Source organism: Carcharodon carcharias, chromosome 26, assembly GCF_017639515.1.
Source record: "Carcharodon carcharias isolate sCarCar2 chromosome 26, sCarCar2.pri, whole genome shotgun sequence".
NCBI classification, from domain to species: Eukaryota; Metazoa; Chordata; class Chondrichthyes; order Lamniformes; family Lamnidae; genus Carcharodon; species Carcharodon carcharias.
In genome coordinates, this window is record NC_054492.1 from 42,859,060 (window position 1) to 42,876,327 (window position 17,268).

At 46.8% G+C, this 17,268-nt stretch overlaps 1 protein-coding gene across 1 annotated transcript in view; it reads left to right on the forward strand.

Annotated features, from left to right (window-relative positions):
* The window catches only part of LOC121269874 (WD repeat-containing protein 72-like), a 186,140-nt gene that overhangs the window by 15,377 nt on the left and 153,495 nt on the right, over window positions 1-17,268 (forward strand). The window contains exons 4-8 of the mRNA XM_041174912.1: window positions 2,887-3,061; window positions 3,831-3,907; window positions 4,011-4,130; window positions 14,309-14,454; window positions 15,128-15,230. Of these exons, the coding sequence (XP_041030846.1) occupies window positions 2,887-3,061; window positions 3,831-3,907; window positions 4,011-4,130; window positions 14,309-14,454; window positions 15,128-15,230 (621 nt within the window). The remainder of the gene's footprint in view (window positions 1-2,886; window positions 3,062-3,830; window positions 3,908-4,010; window positions 4,131-14,308; window positions 14,455-15,127; window positions 15,231-17,268) is intronic.

Consider the following 17,268-nt stretch of genomic DNA (forward strand, 5'->3'; position numbering starts at 1 on the left):
AATGACTGGAAAACTGAAACACTTTAATTTGCAAATCCTATACCTGATATTAATGCTTGAAAAAGGATGAGTCACTGCCATGTGGAGAACATTGCCTAGGGTGGTGTAGCAGACTGGGAGAGGGATTATCTATTGAAACCTATTGGCTGTGAAGCCTTTGGCTGCAGTTATACTGCCCCTTTCTCGTTGGGACTAAATGACTTGGGATGTGTATCGATGCATGTCAGAATATTGACCCATTCTATCTGACCATTTTCCCATCAGACCCCCGCCTGAGTATGACAGGTTAAAATGCCCTTGTGACCCACTGGCTGAGCGTTACTGTTAACAGGTTTTGTTTGTGAGCAAATTGCAAGAACCAGACACTTCCTGATAAGAGGAGAGCCTGCACATTCCTACGATGAGCCTGTAAGACAGAGATGGAGGTCGAGGAGATTAGGGGGCTGCACAAACAGCTCATCTTTGGTTGCCAGGGTGGAAGGATGTTGGTTGGATAATTAATAACTAGAAGATAAGGACGGAGGTGCAAACATACAGCACGACTTAGTGGAACTAGCTAAAAGATAGAGCATTGCTCTTCCAAAAGTTAGAGCTCTCGAGGCAGCCGCAAGGCCATAGCGTTAAAGGGAGGTTGAGCACAATCATCTTGAAATCTACAGGGGACGCTGGGGCTGAATTTTCCCCGTCAACTTCTGAGCCTCACAGTCAGACTGAAATGCAGGTTAGAAACCTGCGGGAAACAGTCACTCGGTGTGATCTTCCCTGGAGCAGTCAATTAACGGACAGAGGGAGGCCTCATTATCCAATTAAAGCAGGAAAGCAGCAGCAGGATGTGATGGAGGGCAAATGAGGGAGAGGAACCTTCAAAATGGAGGTGACCTCTTGCGAACCTTTTTAAAATTTACATAATGACGGCTTTTGCAGCTGGGCCACTGCTGAGGGGGCAGGAGCATGTCAACAGGGCAGCTTGCGGCCACTGCTGCACCCGGGAAGGCAGGGAGGGCCTCGAGGCCTGTCTGGAGCTTTGGTCCCCTCAAACCTGCTGCTGGGAGGTTAGCTCCAGGCGCTAAACTGTCCCCCGCCTCCTGCGGGACATTGGAGGCCGACTAGAAAATCCCAACTGGCTGCCTTTAATTGGCTTTGTGGCCCATAACGAGCATGGATAGTCTACCCATCGCAAACAGGCAGGTAGCCCTGCCACCCCACATCCCCATACTCTCACCTCTATATAAATGGCCTTGGGTGGGGGGGGGGCGGTGGTGGTGGTGGAATGGAGCAGGAGGATTAGCGCGCTGACTGATTTTAACCCACTTCCACCTCCGCTCCCAGACACAGCGGGGGCTAAAAATCAAGCCCCTGGTTGCACTAATTGCTTGTTATTTAAGGTAATCGTGTGAAATAGTTGTCTAAGAGCAGTTCTGTTAATAGTCTATATATATGAAAACTTGTTTAAAACCACCCAGTCCTGGATCACACAGAAGTCATTAGCAACCTTACATTGCGATAGTAACTACGGGAGAAAAAGAGCCAACAATATAAAAGTAACAGGCATAATAGGCTTGTTAGCAAAATTGAAGCCCATGGGATGAAAGGAGCTGTAGCAGCATAGGCCCCAAATTGACCTAAGCTGTGGTAAACAGAGTTATGGTGAATTTTACAGACTGGAGTGCGATATACAGTGGTGTTCCCCAGCATTAAGTACTAGGGCGACTGCTGCCTTTGATATACGTTAATGACTTGGAGATACCAAGCACAGTTTTGAAATGTGCAGATGACATGAAACGTGAAAGGTAGTGGACAGTGAGGATGATAGTGACAGGCTTCTAGAGGCCATAGACAGGCTAGTGGGACAGACATACACATTGCCAATGAAATCCAGCGCAGAAAGGCGTGGTGCTATTTTTTTGTTGGAAGAATGTGGAGTGGCAATACAAGCTAAATACCCCCAATTGCATCGGGGTACAAGAACAGAGAGACCTGGGGATGTTTGCACACAGGCTTTGGCAGGCCTGTTTAGCAAAGCATTTGGGATGCTAGGTTTTATAAATAGAGACATTGAGCAGAAAAAACAGGAAGTTATGCTAAGCTTGTATTAAAAATTTATTTGGTCCCAGTTAGAGATTGTGTCCAATTCTTGGCACTGCACGTTTAGGCTTTGGAGAGTTTATATAAGAGGTTCACTAGAATGAGACAGGATTGCATTCACGTGGTTAGACTGAAGAAGCCAGGATTGTTCTCCTTAAAGCACAAAAGGCTAAGAAGTTGTTTGATAGAAGGTGTTTAAAATCATGATAGAGAAAATGAAGACTCACTTTTCCTCATAGCTGAAGGTTCATAACTGGAGTGCACAAATTTAAGGCAATGGGCAAAGACCCAGAGGTGGCACGTGGGCATTTTCTTTAACAAGATTGTTTAGGATTTGGAATGTACTGCCTGATAGAGCAGTAAAAACAGATTCAGTAGTAACTTCGAAAGGGACTTGGATAAATTATTTGAAGGAGAAGTTTTTTCAGGATTACGGACAAGGGCCGGGGGTGTGACTTAGTGGATTGCTCTTCATAATAGCTGTAAAGACTCGATGGGCTGAATGGTCACTTTTGTGCTATTTTATGATTCTCTAACTGAATCTTGATTGAATATCTGAGTGTTCTGAAGTCATGCAGTGTGAGACCAGGGGGCCTTTTCCCCAATTTTAGTTCTTTTGGACATTTTGATAGTGCTGTTATGCGGCCCCATTGTAGAATATGTGAACGGAATATCAATAATCCACTTAAAATCTCAAGTAAACTAATATAGTTAACTTCATAGTATACAGGTAAATGATCTTTAATACTTGTGCCTGATATGGATTATTAATAAAACCATTTTGACTTTATCCTTGTGTAGTACTATTACCGTTCCTTTCGGATGTCAGGTGATGGTTGGTTGCTTTGCTGTGGACAGTATCAGGATGTCTTGGTCATTGACGCACGTAGCCTGGAGCTTCTTCATGCTCTTGTTTCATCTACCACACCAGACTGGATCAGCTCCATGTGCATTGTCCATTCCCAAAGGATTCAAGGTAACAAGGAATTCAAAATTAGGAGGGGTTTTTGAAAGAGTAACTAAGGAGACCCTTCATGACCCCAATTCTCCGTCTCTGTAACCCTGAGCTCTTCTGCAGCCCCTAAGTTCTTTCTGCTACCAGCAGGTCAGTAACTGTAGATCTAAACTAGAAGACGAGCCAGAGAGGAGATGAGGAGAATTTCTTTTCAAAAGTGATTTGCTGTGCTCTGGAGTTCATTGCCTGGAAGGGTGGTGGGAGCAGATTCAATGGTTACCTTCCAAAGGCAATTGGAGTTATACTTGAAAAGAAAAGATTTGCAGAGTTATGGAGTAAGAGGAGGGGAATGGAATTAATTCGCTAGCTCTTTCGAAGAGCTGGCACAGACACAATGGACTGAATAGCCTCCTTCTGTTATGTATGATTCTGTTATTCTACCTATTTTGTATTTTGGATGTGCACAATGGGTTGATGACACAATGAAATAGCAGTGGTTTGTAACTGTCTAAACTTTATGTTAATTCTTTAAAAAATGGTCACTGAGTATTCCAGAACAAAATGAGATTGGACAGAAAATAATCATTTTAACCATAAGCAATTTTCTGAACCTACGTTTTAAAAGGATAGATTAATTGTGGGTCTGGTTCGATGTGTTTTCATTTGAAGACCAGAAACAAACTTTATGATATTTTATACTTAAGGCCACTTTTAGACCTACATCTTTTTTTAAGTGCTAATGGTTGATATAATGCATTAAATATTTTTCTGTTGTGAATGTATTTTACAGAGGATTCATTGGTGGGCATATCAGTGACAGGAGACCTCAAGGTGTGGGATCTGTCTTCATCAGTTAATGGTGTACAGGTCAGCTTATCATAAGAGACGCCACCAAATTGTAGAAATTCAGCTTTCTATTGCAAGACAGACCCTTCATTGTCTGTTCTAATATTCCTTTGATATCTTGCAGGCGAGGGAGAATGTTTTTGAAGCAGAATCCAAGTCTCTCCAATGCTTTAATTGCCAAGCAGTCTGCTTTTGTACTTACACTGAACGCTTACTGTTAGTAGTTTGCTCAGATTGCTGGAAGGTATGTTTTGTGTCATGATAAAATAATTTGGGGACATTGAGCTAAAAAAGCCAAAGGGAGGAATTTTCCTTGCCCGCTGGTGTTGGGCGTGTTCGGTGGTGTGAGCGGACAATACAGCGAGTAGGCCAAAAATCGATTTCACGACGTTGTGAAACCAGTTTGCGATCGTCCGCTCAGCCCATCGATGGTGGGACCGTGTTTCCTGCTGTCAGGCGTCGGGAAGCTCACTGAAATACATCTGCATATCATTATAAGGCCAGCGCACCCAAATCACCCCCTCCATGGTGGATCGTCCGTCACCCACGCCGACGTGTTTCACAACAGCATATATGAGGGGTGCGCTTGGTGGGCTGCACTTAGACGGGAACTTGGAGGTGGGTGCACAGTATAGTTGCGCAGTGCTTGCCCTGGTCGCCTGTTGGACTTCAAGGTTGAGGTGTGATCGGGGGAGGAGGATGGTGCGGGTGGCAAAGGATGCCCTGTGGTTGAGGCAAACTGGGGGTTGGGGGGGGGGCAAAGGCTGCCCTGCGCTTGAGGCAATTTGGGGGTGGGGGCAAGGGATGCCCTGTGGTTGAGGCAATTTGGGGGTGGGGGCAAGGGATGCCCTGTGGTTGAAGGTAGTGCACAAGCACATGCAGGGTGGGGGGGAAGAAAGCAGCTACACATTAGGGAAACCTTGTATAAGGTGACCATTCCTCTGCAGCTGAGACAGTTCAGATGGAGTTGGGCCTTTATCTTATCTGCCCACTCCAGCAACGCAGAAGCATCAAAGAGCCACCAAGTGCTCCAGAGCTTTTCACCCCTCGGGCCCAGACTGCAAACTAAAGAGCATTTTAGTGGACTGGAGAACAGTTGGACGAATGGGCACATTGTACAGTTTCCTTGCTAAAGCTGGCCATGGAGCAGCCACTGGTAGAGGTGCTCACAGCCTCCTGCACTGTCGTCATCCCGGTTTGGACCAGTGTCCCTATGGTTCAAGCTAACAATGCAGCCTTGCATCGTGGGTTAGGAGGATGCCTGCGCTTCAATTGAGAGCACAGCGTGCAGTCCAATGGGCAAAGCTGCTGCCAATTGGTCAGGTGGAGTGTTGCAGATGTGTTGGAGTTTCGGGCAGCCATGCAGTGCGCTAAACTCTGGCCATCCAAGTGGTGGCCAGCATTCTCTGGGATATGTTAAGGGGATAGGTTCTTAGTACACCCAATCTAATCCACATGTCCCTCTCTTTCTTCCTGCAGGAGGAGTACATCAGGAGCATGGAGTCTGGTGACTTCGAGTGCAGATGATGGGGAAGAGGCTCCTGGCTGTGCGGAGGGAGGAGCAGCACCCTCAGGAAGAAGGGGCATCTGGAGCTTCCGCACACCCACCGAAGAGCCACAATGAGCAATCTTTGGTTGGTGCGAAGCTGGACCCAGGGCCTATAGACGCCGCCTTTTGTTCCTGTAGATGACTGAGAACCAGTGTCACTGAAAAGTGCACATGTCTAGGGAACTAGTTGGTCACATCTGCCACCTGCTGCAGGATTTGGCACCATGGGGACATGGAGGGCATCCACTGCCAGTGGCTGTGAAAATGACAGCGGTGTGGGTGGCAAGGGCTGCCCTGTGGTTGAGGCAAACTGGGGGTTAGGGGCTCCTTTCAGGGCTCCACAGGTGACCCTCTGTGGGATATCACAAGCCTCCACCCACAAATTCATCCATGAAGTCACAGATGCCATCTTCACGAGGGCACACAACTTCATGCATTTCACCTGGGACCAGGAGAGCCAGGATGCAAGAGCGATTGGATTTGCCCAGATCTCGGGCTTCCCACAGATGCAGTGTGCGATTAACTGCAGTGATATGGTGCTCAGACCCCTGTCGCAACAAGGCGTCAACTATTTGGATCGCAAAGGCAGCCGTTTGCTGAATGTGCAGCTGGTGTGTGACCACCACAAATACATCTGCAGGTCTGCGTACGGTGCCCAGAGAGCACCCATGACTCCTACATCCTTAAGCAGGTCTCAGATCCCCGACATATTTCAGGGTCCACAGAGGCTGCAGGGATGGCTCCTCGAGAAACAAGGGCTACCCACAGAGGACAGGGCTGATGACACCCGTGCAGAAGCCTCAGACTGCAGCAGAATGAAGGTACAATGAGGCACAAGCTGCAACTTGCACCTTGGTGGAGCAAACCATCGGGATGCAGAAACTGTGGTTCCAGTGCCTGGAACGGTCAGGTGGAGCCCTGAAATATAGTACACAGAGGCTATCACTGTTATGACCCAGCAGTTTGGTGAAGGCTGAGTTATTTAAAAATCCCTGAGGGAAACTTTAAACAATTGTCATGACCTAAATTTTATTTTTGTATGTTTGAGATGGAACTCTAAATTCAGGAATCATACCACCAGTTCTCAAGAGGTTTTATATTAAGCTAAATGAAACATTTTATTAATTTACACAAGTTAACTATTTGAACATGGCTACAAATTACTACAATCATAACTTTTAACAAATTCCCAAACTAATCTCCATTAAGGCAACAGCAACCCATAGACTTAATCAGACACCAGGCAAAGCATCTTCACCTCACAAATTCAAAATGAGATCCCGTTCACTTTGGTTCCTTGCAGGCTTACAGGCTTTGATCTCACATTGCCTCTGCTTTGCACACACAAAAACAGCTGAAGTTATACCTAGCACAGCTCATTGAATGTCAATTCTCATTGTATCACCAGCCTCCTCTAACAATAAAACCCCTTTCATAGTACCAATTTTATTAGTAATATAAACATATTGTTTGGTGCCTTCTTGAATACGCAGTTCAAAAAATGCAAATGCACTCTACCTCTCTTATATCTCAAAACTATTGCACATCAAAGCACCCGGACTAGCTGGTTTTAATCCAATTAAAGCCACAGACTAAAACTCTATTTTAAAAGAAAAATATTTTCCAATAATATATACATTAATAGCTCCATGACAATCATGTGTTGTTATTGCCTGCTGTGCCCCTTACAACCTGGTACTGCAACGGGGAGAGGAACTGGCTGAGGAGGAGATGCAGAAGCTGGAGGTCTCCACCGATGAGGTGACGATAACGGCGATGAGGCCCTCGCACTGGCCAGATGAGGCAGGCATCCTCGAAAGGCCCTCATAACTGCTAGATTTGTGGAGGATGATGACGACATGCAGTGAGGGCATAGATCTTCACACGGCCTCTGTGAATGTCTGACTCCTGTCTGACTGAGGGCAGCTCGCTTGCACTCTGTGATCAGGACCATATTGTAGAGACGTAGCGACGAAACTTTAAAAGCACCTGATCCTTTGTCTGCCTTCAACACCTGACCCCTTCAGAAGCACAGCATCATTGGTCACAGATGCTAAAGAGATGGGGGCCATCTATGTGCTGAGAGCACATAGAGAACGATGGAACTCTGTGACGCCTGCCCACAGCATTCTGGCAGCAATGACCAGCATCATCGAGGTGCAGGCATCACTAATAGTCCAGGGAGTGTGAGGCTGGACCATCACTTTGGTCTGAAGGCTGCACAAAGCATGGGGAAGAGGCTCTGGTCTGAGACAGCTGCCCTTCTCTTGTGCAGAATGGTTTCACATCTGAGTAACAAGAACACTGCACATCAGAACAAGGAGCAGTAGGCAGGGAGACACTCTTGGGAGTTTATAGACAATAGTGAACATTATTTACAAGTGATTGACAGCCATGCCCAGGCTGTGCAATTACATCATCTTAAGTTTCCTAACCCTGTCGCTATGTCTTGGTGCTCCCTGGACATCCACAGCAAGGGTGAAGGCAGCCTGCTGACTGTGTCACCCTGTCTGTGATGACCTTGGTGGGTGTCCTCTGCAGGGCCAAGACCTGGATGGCCCTGGCCTGCTTTCGGTGTCCTCCTATGTGGCAGTGGCACCCTCCTCGGCCTGTGGAGCTGGGGTGACAGGAAGAGGGGATTTGGATGGGCTGGACATTCCCTGTATCACCTGGATGGATGGCCCAGTCGGGGCAGGGGGTACACCTGCTGACCTTCCTCCCTATAGGTGCCCGGCGGCCCATGGCTGACTCCTGGAGGAGAAGGGGTAGTTGGAGTGAGATCAGCTGTCCTGAACCCTTGTTGTGTACACACTGATGGAGGCCAATTATGGTGCTGCCGATGGAGTTCAGTCTGTGCAAGTGCAGGAGTGATGTCCTGGACCAAGATCTCCATGGTGGCCATTATTCTACCAGTGTTGACCTTGGTGCATTGGCTTGCCAACAATATCACCTCAGGCTGAAGGTGGATGACTCCTCCATCATGCCTTGCAATCTGAGGAGCGTAGCGGACATCCCTCCCTGATGTTCCCGAGCTGCCTTTGCAGCTCCAGCAACTGTGACCTGACTGAGTCCAGAGGCTCGTCATCTGACTCGGAGTCAGCAAGTTTCTGGCCTCCAGCCATCCTCTGAGTGCCAGACTTGGGAAGTCCCTGCCTCCACCTGCTCTGGATCAGACAGTGCGATGTGCTCACCAGATTGTGATCCCAAGGCTACTCTAAAGCTAAGTCCCACCGAGATGTGTGTCTCTGAGCTGGTGGTGGGTGTGGGTGAGCGCTGTGATGGGACTTCAAGGAGGATGCTTTCAGATTCCTTCTCAGAGGTTTCTTCAGGGCTTGATTGGAGGTCCTGGGTTGTGGGCTTCATTGGCTGTTTGGCAGATGTGTCTGCAAAAGCAAGGAGAGATAATTAGTGCATGGCAGTGGCCTGTGAAACAGGACATGTCACTCACAGCATGGTTCTCTGATGGAGGTTGCACTGCTGGATCCTCACTTGGTAGAGCAGCACCAACCTCCCCATCAGCACAAGACCGGTCCTGGTCATCGCTGGCCAGCTGGATGGCTCTGTTTTCAAAGTCTGTAAGGACCAATATTCCAGGCATCCCTTCACCGGTCTGTGACCTCTCCCTCTTGTTGTGTGCCAGCTTGTCCTGCATGAATTGAGTTGGAGAGAGTGTAAGCAGGATGCCTGCCAGACCAGATGAGAAGTGTGACTGGCATGTGTGGGTGGTGAGTGGTCCCATGGACAGGATGAGGACAATGAAGGCATGTGTGAGAGAGTGAATGGTGATGTCCCTTGTACTGGCAGTGAGCGAGGGACCTGTGGGTGTGTGATAGGTTTGTGAGTGTGAGAGTTGAGCGTGATGAGAAGAGTGACTTACCCTGGTGGAACGGAGGAGATCACTCATCCTCTTGTGACTCTGGGTGGCTGTCCTCTTTTGCAGGGCGTTGGTGCTGACCACCACTGCCCCCACCTCCCAAGCCGGATTGGTGATGTTGCTGCCCATCCTGCATCCTGAGCGGGTGTGGGGGTGGTGGTGGTGGTTGAGGACATCACGGCGGGCTTCCACTGTGTCCAAAAGGCACTCAAGGGATGCGCCATTGAACCTGGGGGCTGCCTTTTCGGGGCCATGTCTTCTGTGCAGCAGTCCTGGGCTGGAAGCACTGAGAAGAGGGCGCGTGGCTGCATTTTAAATGTGGCGCCCGGCGTGATGAAGTGGCGAGGTGATGGTGTGACGGGCGAATGAGACCCTGCTCGCCATGGAAACGGCGTGTTTCCCAGAGATACATAATGAATGTGGCGGGTTTGGAATGATCCGTCCCCGGCCAAAACGCTGTTTTACCCGCCAGCTGCCGCACTTAGTGCAAATCTGGGACGATTCCACCCAAAAGCTGTAATGAACAAGGGCATTAGTTTGGCTTCGATGGTAACTCTTTGGCTCTTTAGTCAGAAGGATATGGGCTCCAGCCCCATGCCAGAATTTGAGCCCATTATCTAGGCTGACATTTCGTTGCAGTACTCAGAGTGCTGTCTTATCAAAGTAGCTGTACTTTGAATGACTTGTTCAACTCCAAGGCCTCATCTACCTGTAAAGGGTGAGATTCAAGATCTTGTGGCTCTAATCAATGAACAACAGGAATTTTTGGTGTTCCAGCTAACGTCCTTTCTGATCAGCAGTGCCAAAATCAGATTATCTGCCATTTGTATCTTGCTGTTTGTACCTGTGCTGTACACAAAATGGCTGCTACATTTTCTTATATAATGAGTGATTGTGCTTTAGATTGCTTTTTGTGAAATACTGTGGGATGTTCTGAGACTTGATAAGGCCTGGTACGAATGTAAGTTCTTTCTCCTTAGATTTTAAGCAGCACTGAAAAATTGATACTGAGATAAATACTTAATTTGCCTGACAATTTAATTCTTTTCTACATTTGTTCTGTTTAAAATAGGATTTCTTCCTTTAATTGTGAACTTTATCTGTCAATTTGCTATTTAACCAAATTGGTAAATCTGGTGGATATGGAAAGCAATTGTATCCATCCAAATTAAGTTGTGTACATTGATGCCTTGGTTTTAAATTTATATTCAGGTTGAAATCCCTCTATGACCTCACTTCTCCACATCTTTGTAACTCTGCAAGCCTCCAACAATATAAGGAAAAGGAGGAGGATTTGGACCTTTGAGCCTGCTCGCCATCCAATTAAGATCATGGCTGATCTGATCTTGGCCTCAGCTCCACTTTCCTGCCTGCTGCTCCCATAACCCTTGACTCCTTCTAGATCAAAAATCTTTTTGTTGGGATGGTGTTGGTTGCAGAACTTGTCCGTTAAAGAAGTCTTCATAGTCTTCTGTGTGTTAACAGCAAGTCTTTATTAACTATTTGTAACCATATACAACTATACAGCAAAGGGTACAGGCATGTCGCCATCTCCATCCTGGATCTCTGGCCAACACCACACTGACTAGGTCATTTGCCTTCTTACATCACCATGTGGGTGGAACTGCACTCAGCCCCACATTAACCCAATATGTCCTGGAACCTTCAACTATATTTTCTAGTTCAGCCTTGAATATATTCAATGACTCAGTCTCCACTACCCTTTGGGTTATTGGATTGCAAAGATTAACGACCCTTCGAGAGACCCATCTTAAATGGGAGACCACCTATTTTGAAACTGTGTCCCCTAGTTCTAAATTCCCCCATGAGGGGAAGCATCCTTTCAGCATCTACCCTGAGAGGTGAGAGGTGATCTCACTCAAACAGAAAATTCTTACAGGGCTCGACAGAGTGGATGCAGGAAAGATGTTTCCTCTGGCTGGTAGGGGGTGGGGTCTGGAGGGGACACAGCCTCAGAATAAGGGATAGACCATTTAGCACTGAGATGAGGAGGAATTTCTTCATTCAGAGGATGGTGAATTTTTGGAATTCTCTATCCTTGGGGGCTGTGTTGGTTCAGTTGTTGAGCATGTTGAGATGGCTAGATTTCTGCATGTTAAAAACATTAAGGGATATGGGGATAGTGCAGGAAAATGGTGTTAATGAAGATTAGCCATGAACTTATTGAATTGTGGAGTGGGTTCAAAGGGCTCAATGGCCTACTCTTGCTCCTATTTCTTATGTTCAGAATGCCACCACCGGTCTTAGTCCACTCCTTCCTGTTGTGCATGTTCTTGTCCTGCAGAAAGGCAGAAGGATGGATTGTCATCTCAGTGGGTGTATGAGCAGTTTAGGAGCGTGCATGTCAATGGTAGCTGCTGAGCTCTCCCCAGTAAGTGATTAACAAGCACAATGTCCTGCAACCATTAGAGCTTTGAGAGCATGAAGTGGCTGACACACATTCAGTGCGCATGTCCCTTCTGCTGCTGAGTCCTGTAACCCAAATTCCTGTATGACACCCCTGTGCACTCACACACTTACACTCCCTGATCTCTTTGAGTGCCACTTTGCAGTGAATAGGTTATATCGTTTACCCTGGCGGAGCACAGCAGATTGTTCATCCCTTTCCTGCACAGCTTGCTGGTGCTTTTGTGGACCCCATGGGTGCCAACCTCTGCCCAGTTGCCATGATCAGACAGGAGGGCCCCCTGCTGTCATCCCTGGACATAGCATGTCCTGGGATGGCCTGGAGGAGAACCTGCAGGGTGGCTTCACTAAACTGCAGGGTCACACGTTGTCTTGCTCTGATATTCTGGTTGATGCACAATCCAGAGCTCCTGGCTTGCAGTGAGTGAATGGCTGTCCAGGTGCTATTTAAATAGGGTGCCTGGACCTTCAACCCTATAAGGTAATGGTGGGGACAGCGACTTCCTGCCCGTCCCCACCGTGAGAATCAACAAGCTCCTCACCGATGCATACGTAATGAGCCGAAAAGAGCAAGATCTTGCGGCCCAGTGGGAATCACTCTCACTTTCATGCCCGCCACTGAACTTAGGCTCCGGAACAGAAGAGTCTGGCCAATATACCTACGTTTCTTTGTATCCTTCTAACAACTTACTTTGTATCGTCAGCCAATTTGGGTAAAATAGAGTCTGTCCCTTCACCCAAGTCATTAATATAGATTGTAAATAGTTGATGCCCCAGCACTGACTCCTGTGGCACACCAGTAATTATAGTTTGCCAACCTCAAAATGACCCATTTATCCTGACTCTGTGTTTCCGGTTAGGCAATTTCCTACCTGTGCTAATATGTTACCCTCAAAACCACGTAATAACCGTTTCCCTGGCACCACCTTACTGATTACCTTTTGGAGAGACAAATGCACTACGAGCGGAATTTTCTGTGCCGCAGGCATCGGGCATCATGGTGGCATGAGCGGACAATATGGCGGGAAGGTCAGAAATTGGACAGTGTGAAACCTGTTTGCAATCGTCCGCACTGCCTGTCGATGGTGGGCTGTGTTTCCCACCTCTGCACCTTGGGAATTCATTGTAATACATCTGCATATCATTATAAGCCCAGCTCGCCAGAATCATCCCCCCCCCCGACGCTGGATCACCCAGGCATGTCGACATGGTTGCAAGACAACATGTTCCATAACTGAACGTAAGCAACATGCACCTGGTGAGCTGCACTTTGCTCAGGACTTTGAAGTTTGCTTTCCCACCAGGCATCGGGCAGCACTCGGGATCATCAGCGCCAGGCTTCGCAGGCAGCACCACATCACTTTTAGGGGGCTCACGGGCAGGTCTCCATCTACCAGGCCAGCCATAAGATGGAGATGGCTTTTTAACGGCTGCAAGGCTAGGGCTTGCTTGGGGAAGGGGGAAGAAGTGGCCTCGGGCAAGGGAAGAGGCTTCAGGGCGAGGGCTGTACTGGGGAAGGGGGTTATTCCAGGGTGTGTGTGGGAATATTGATATGTGCAGGTGGCCTCAAGGGAGTGAGGGCTCAGGAGGCAGTCTCCATAGCAGATGAGGCCAGATGGAGATGTGAGGGTGTGTGTGAGAGAGTGAGTGGTGATGTCCCTTGAGTTGGCAGTGAGTGAGATGCCAGCAAATGTGTGATGGACATGTGAATGTGTGTATTTGGAGTGATGAGAGGGTCACCTTATCCTAGTGGCATGGAAGCGTTCATTCATCCTCTATCTGTACTGGATGGCCAACCTCATCTGTGCAGCATTGGCACTGACCACCACTGCCACTGCATCCCAAGCCGGAGTCGTGATTCAGATGGCCCTCTTGTTGCTAGAGCGGGCATAGGGGATATCATGGTGGGCTCCAACGTTGTGCAGAAGGTGTCCCAAGGACACATCACTGAATTGGGAGACCGCAGTCTTGCCTTTCGGGACCATCTCTTCTGTGCAGCAGCAGTCCTGGGCTAGAAGAACTGAGAGATGGGCGCGCAGCTGCACTTTAAATATGGCGCCTGGCATGAGGAAGCGGCAGAGTGACGGCCTGGCGGGTGAATTGGAGGCAGTCTGAGAGTGTATAATTAATGATGTGTGACTGGGACGTGACAGCATCAAAAGCCGCCAATGCAGCCGATGATTCTGCCCTATGTCTAGTGGCTTCACTTTATCCACACTGCTTCTTGCATCCCCAAAGAACTTTACATTGAGATAACTCTTGGCCTATTGTGCTTTCCCACGTCCTTTGCCCTGCTATGTCAGATGTACCTTCAGCTGCCTAGGCCCCAAACTCCAGAACTTCCCTCAAATCTCTCGTTCTCCTCCTTTCAGATGCTTTTTAAAATCTACCTCTTTGACCAAGGTTTTAGCCACTTGTCCTAGTATTTGCTGCTTTTTGACTCGCTGGCTGTGTTTGCCTGGTTACACTGGTGTGAAGTGTCTTAGGATGTTTTACTATATCATAGGTGCTATATAGATGCTGTTTTTATTTTTTTTTATAAGCGTCTTATTTTTTCATTGTTCTCCTGCAGGTATTTGATTATTGTGACTTTTCATTGCTGTGCTTTGTGAACAGCAGTAATGGCCACCACTGGGCTGGAGGGGAAGTGTTGGCTGCAAACAAAATAATCATCTGGACTGAGAATGGGCACAGCTACATTTACCAGCTGCCTGACAGGTGGGGTCAGATCGGGAAACCACGTGAAAAGTTCAGGTATGACACAAGCGTCGGATATTCCATTCACTTCACAACAAAAATCCCAGCGGGTCACCAATGCGAAAAAAGACCAGTGCAGACAAAGCCGTCTCAGAGTGGGACATTTGTCGGGAACTTGGCAGCTGTGCATGTTGCCTGACACAGTGGGAGTCTAAAGAACAAGAGTAATCGGGCAGAACTTGCTGCCACAGTTGTGAAGAGGAACTTAATAAGTAAAGACAATTAATTTTATTAACATGAGAAATAACCCTTCTGATGCTGCATGAAAAATAAGAGACATTCAGGAGGGCAAAATGGGTCATTTTAAAAAGTGCATCGTTTGGAGTCACTGAAAATTAGTTTGGTGGTATAGGTAGATATGTGGGGTTGAAAGCGTGCTGTGTCATGTTGGTGACAAATGTGTTGACATATATTTCTGAACCCCCATTGTTTGCAATTTTGGTGATAGCCCTTTCATGTTTAAATTGTGGAGAAATCGATTTGAAACAGATTTGTTAATATTACAGATATTGCATGTGATTTCAACTTACTGGCCTTTCCCACATAAACTGCACATCTTTTTGGTTTTACTTAATGTTCAGCAGCAAATCCAGTTCTCAGTTGTTGACCAGTAAATTCTCCAATGTCTTTACAGCAGTCTATTCAAAGCTGGCATTTTTACTTCCCATGGACATTCATTAAGTGAAACTGTTTCACCTCGTCTGCTCTGCTATACATCAAACGATGCTAACGGGAAGGTAATGAGCATTTTTGAAGATAAAATTTAATGTTAAATGTACTGCAATTCTAAAGAGTTTAAAGACTGAAGCTGATTAAGACTGTTGCCACATTGCAGTTATTTTTATACCTACGTAGTTAGATAGGCTTTTTAGTCTTGAGCTACCTGGAGAAAAAATTCCTCAAGATACTTTTTGTAAAGACAAAGGGTGGAATTGCATATAAATACTTAAATTCTGCCTTAAATTACTATGTACAGAATCAGTATGCATTTGTTTAAAATTCCGGTGTAATATTCAAAGGTATTAACTCAGTTTAAAATAATTGCCAACTATTGATTATTAATATTATACAGCATAATTTACATAGAATAACATAATATTTACAGCTCAGAAACAGGCTATTAGGCCCAAGTGGCTAGTGCTAGCATGAGCCTCCTCTCACCCTACTTTACCTAACCCTATTAGCATACCCTTCCACTTCTTTCTCCCTCATATACTTGTCTAGCCACCTCTTAAATGCATCTATGCTATTTGCCGCTATCCTTCCATGTGTTGGCTAGTTCCACCTTCTAATCACTCCCTAGGTAGAAGTTTTTTTCTGAATTCCCTATTGCATTTGATAGTAACTATATTAGATTTATGACTCCTAGTTTTGGACTCCCCCTAGATAGAATCATGCAACCATTATTAACTCTTATCTAACAGTTTAACTGGCCCTTTGTTAATGTTTTCTATTCCTAGGGCATGCTCTGCTTGTTGGAAGTTGGCATGTGATGAACACCACTTTGCTGCATCAATGCAGAATCAGCAGTATAATTCTGATCTCCCAGCTCCATCTGACTGAGCAGATATGGGCCTGGGCTTTCCTTGCAGGCTTCTGCACCCTGCCATTGGGATCACTTATTGTGATTTTTTTTTCCCCCTAGTGCAAGCAATTAATGGTCTGAGGCCTAGTTTGCCATCCAATTAACAATGGCAGGTGTGGTCTTTTTTTTAATTCATTCATGGGATGTGGGCATTGCTGGCTTGGCCAGTGTTTATTGCCCATCCCTAATTGCCCTTGTTGAGAGAGCATTTAAGAGTCAACCACATAGCTGTGGGTCTGGAGTTACATGTAGGCCTGGCCAGACCAGGTAAGGATGGCAGATTTTCTTCCCTAAAGGGCATTAGTGAACCAGGTGGGTTTTAATGATAATGGCTTTGTAGTCATCACCAGACTTTTAATTCCTGGTTTTTATTGAAGTCAAATTTCACCTTCTGCTGTGGTGGGATTCGAACTGGGGCACCCGGAGCTTTATCCTGGGTCTTTGGAATACTAGCCCAATAGACAATGCCACTGCGCCACCACCTCCCCAACAAAGCTGGAAGTCCAAACAGAGGCCTCCCAGCTTGAAAACAGCAACTGGATATCATGGCAGAAAAGCGAGGGATGGGGCATTTCAAAGTGTTGCTGCCCTCTTCAACATTTTAAAATTTGAAATATAAAATGGTCTTTGCTGCCCGGCTACCACTGTGGTTGTGGGTGGCAGGGGTTGAGGGATAGTAGCTGGGAGAGCACCTCTACGGGGCTACCTGTGACTGCGGCTGCAACTGAGCAGGCAGGGAAGGCCTCTAAACCTTCCTGGAGCTCTCCACCCTTGGTCTGCTGCCAGGAGGTCATTGGCAGCTGTTGTGGTATAAGGGTCTGGCACGTAAAGGGTTAACACGGGGCTGAGTACAGCACCGCCCATGCAGTGATGTACACCTTGTCAGTCTAGTGTTGGACAGAGTCATAAAGTAAGTATTGAGACAGCTCCTAGCCTAGACCTTTTAGTGTACCTATGTATAGAGTTTCTGGTAGTTAATAAATACAGTAAACTCTCGCCATTCGTGGGGGTTCTGTACCTGCAAGATCTCGCAAGGTGCGAAATTGCGAACGATGGACACAGTTTGTAATAGAACTGAATTAGATACATTCCAACCGTCCCCAAATTTCACATTTTTACCTTAATTGAGTCAATAAAAACTATTTTTTTGAGCCAATTAAAGACAATTTTACTGAAGAAATTGCTTGTCA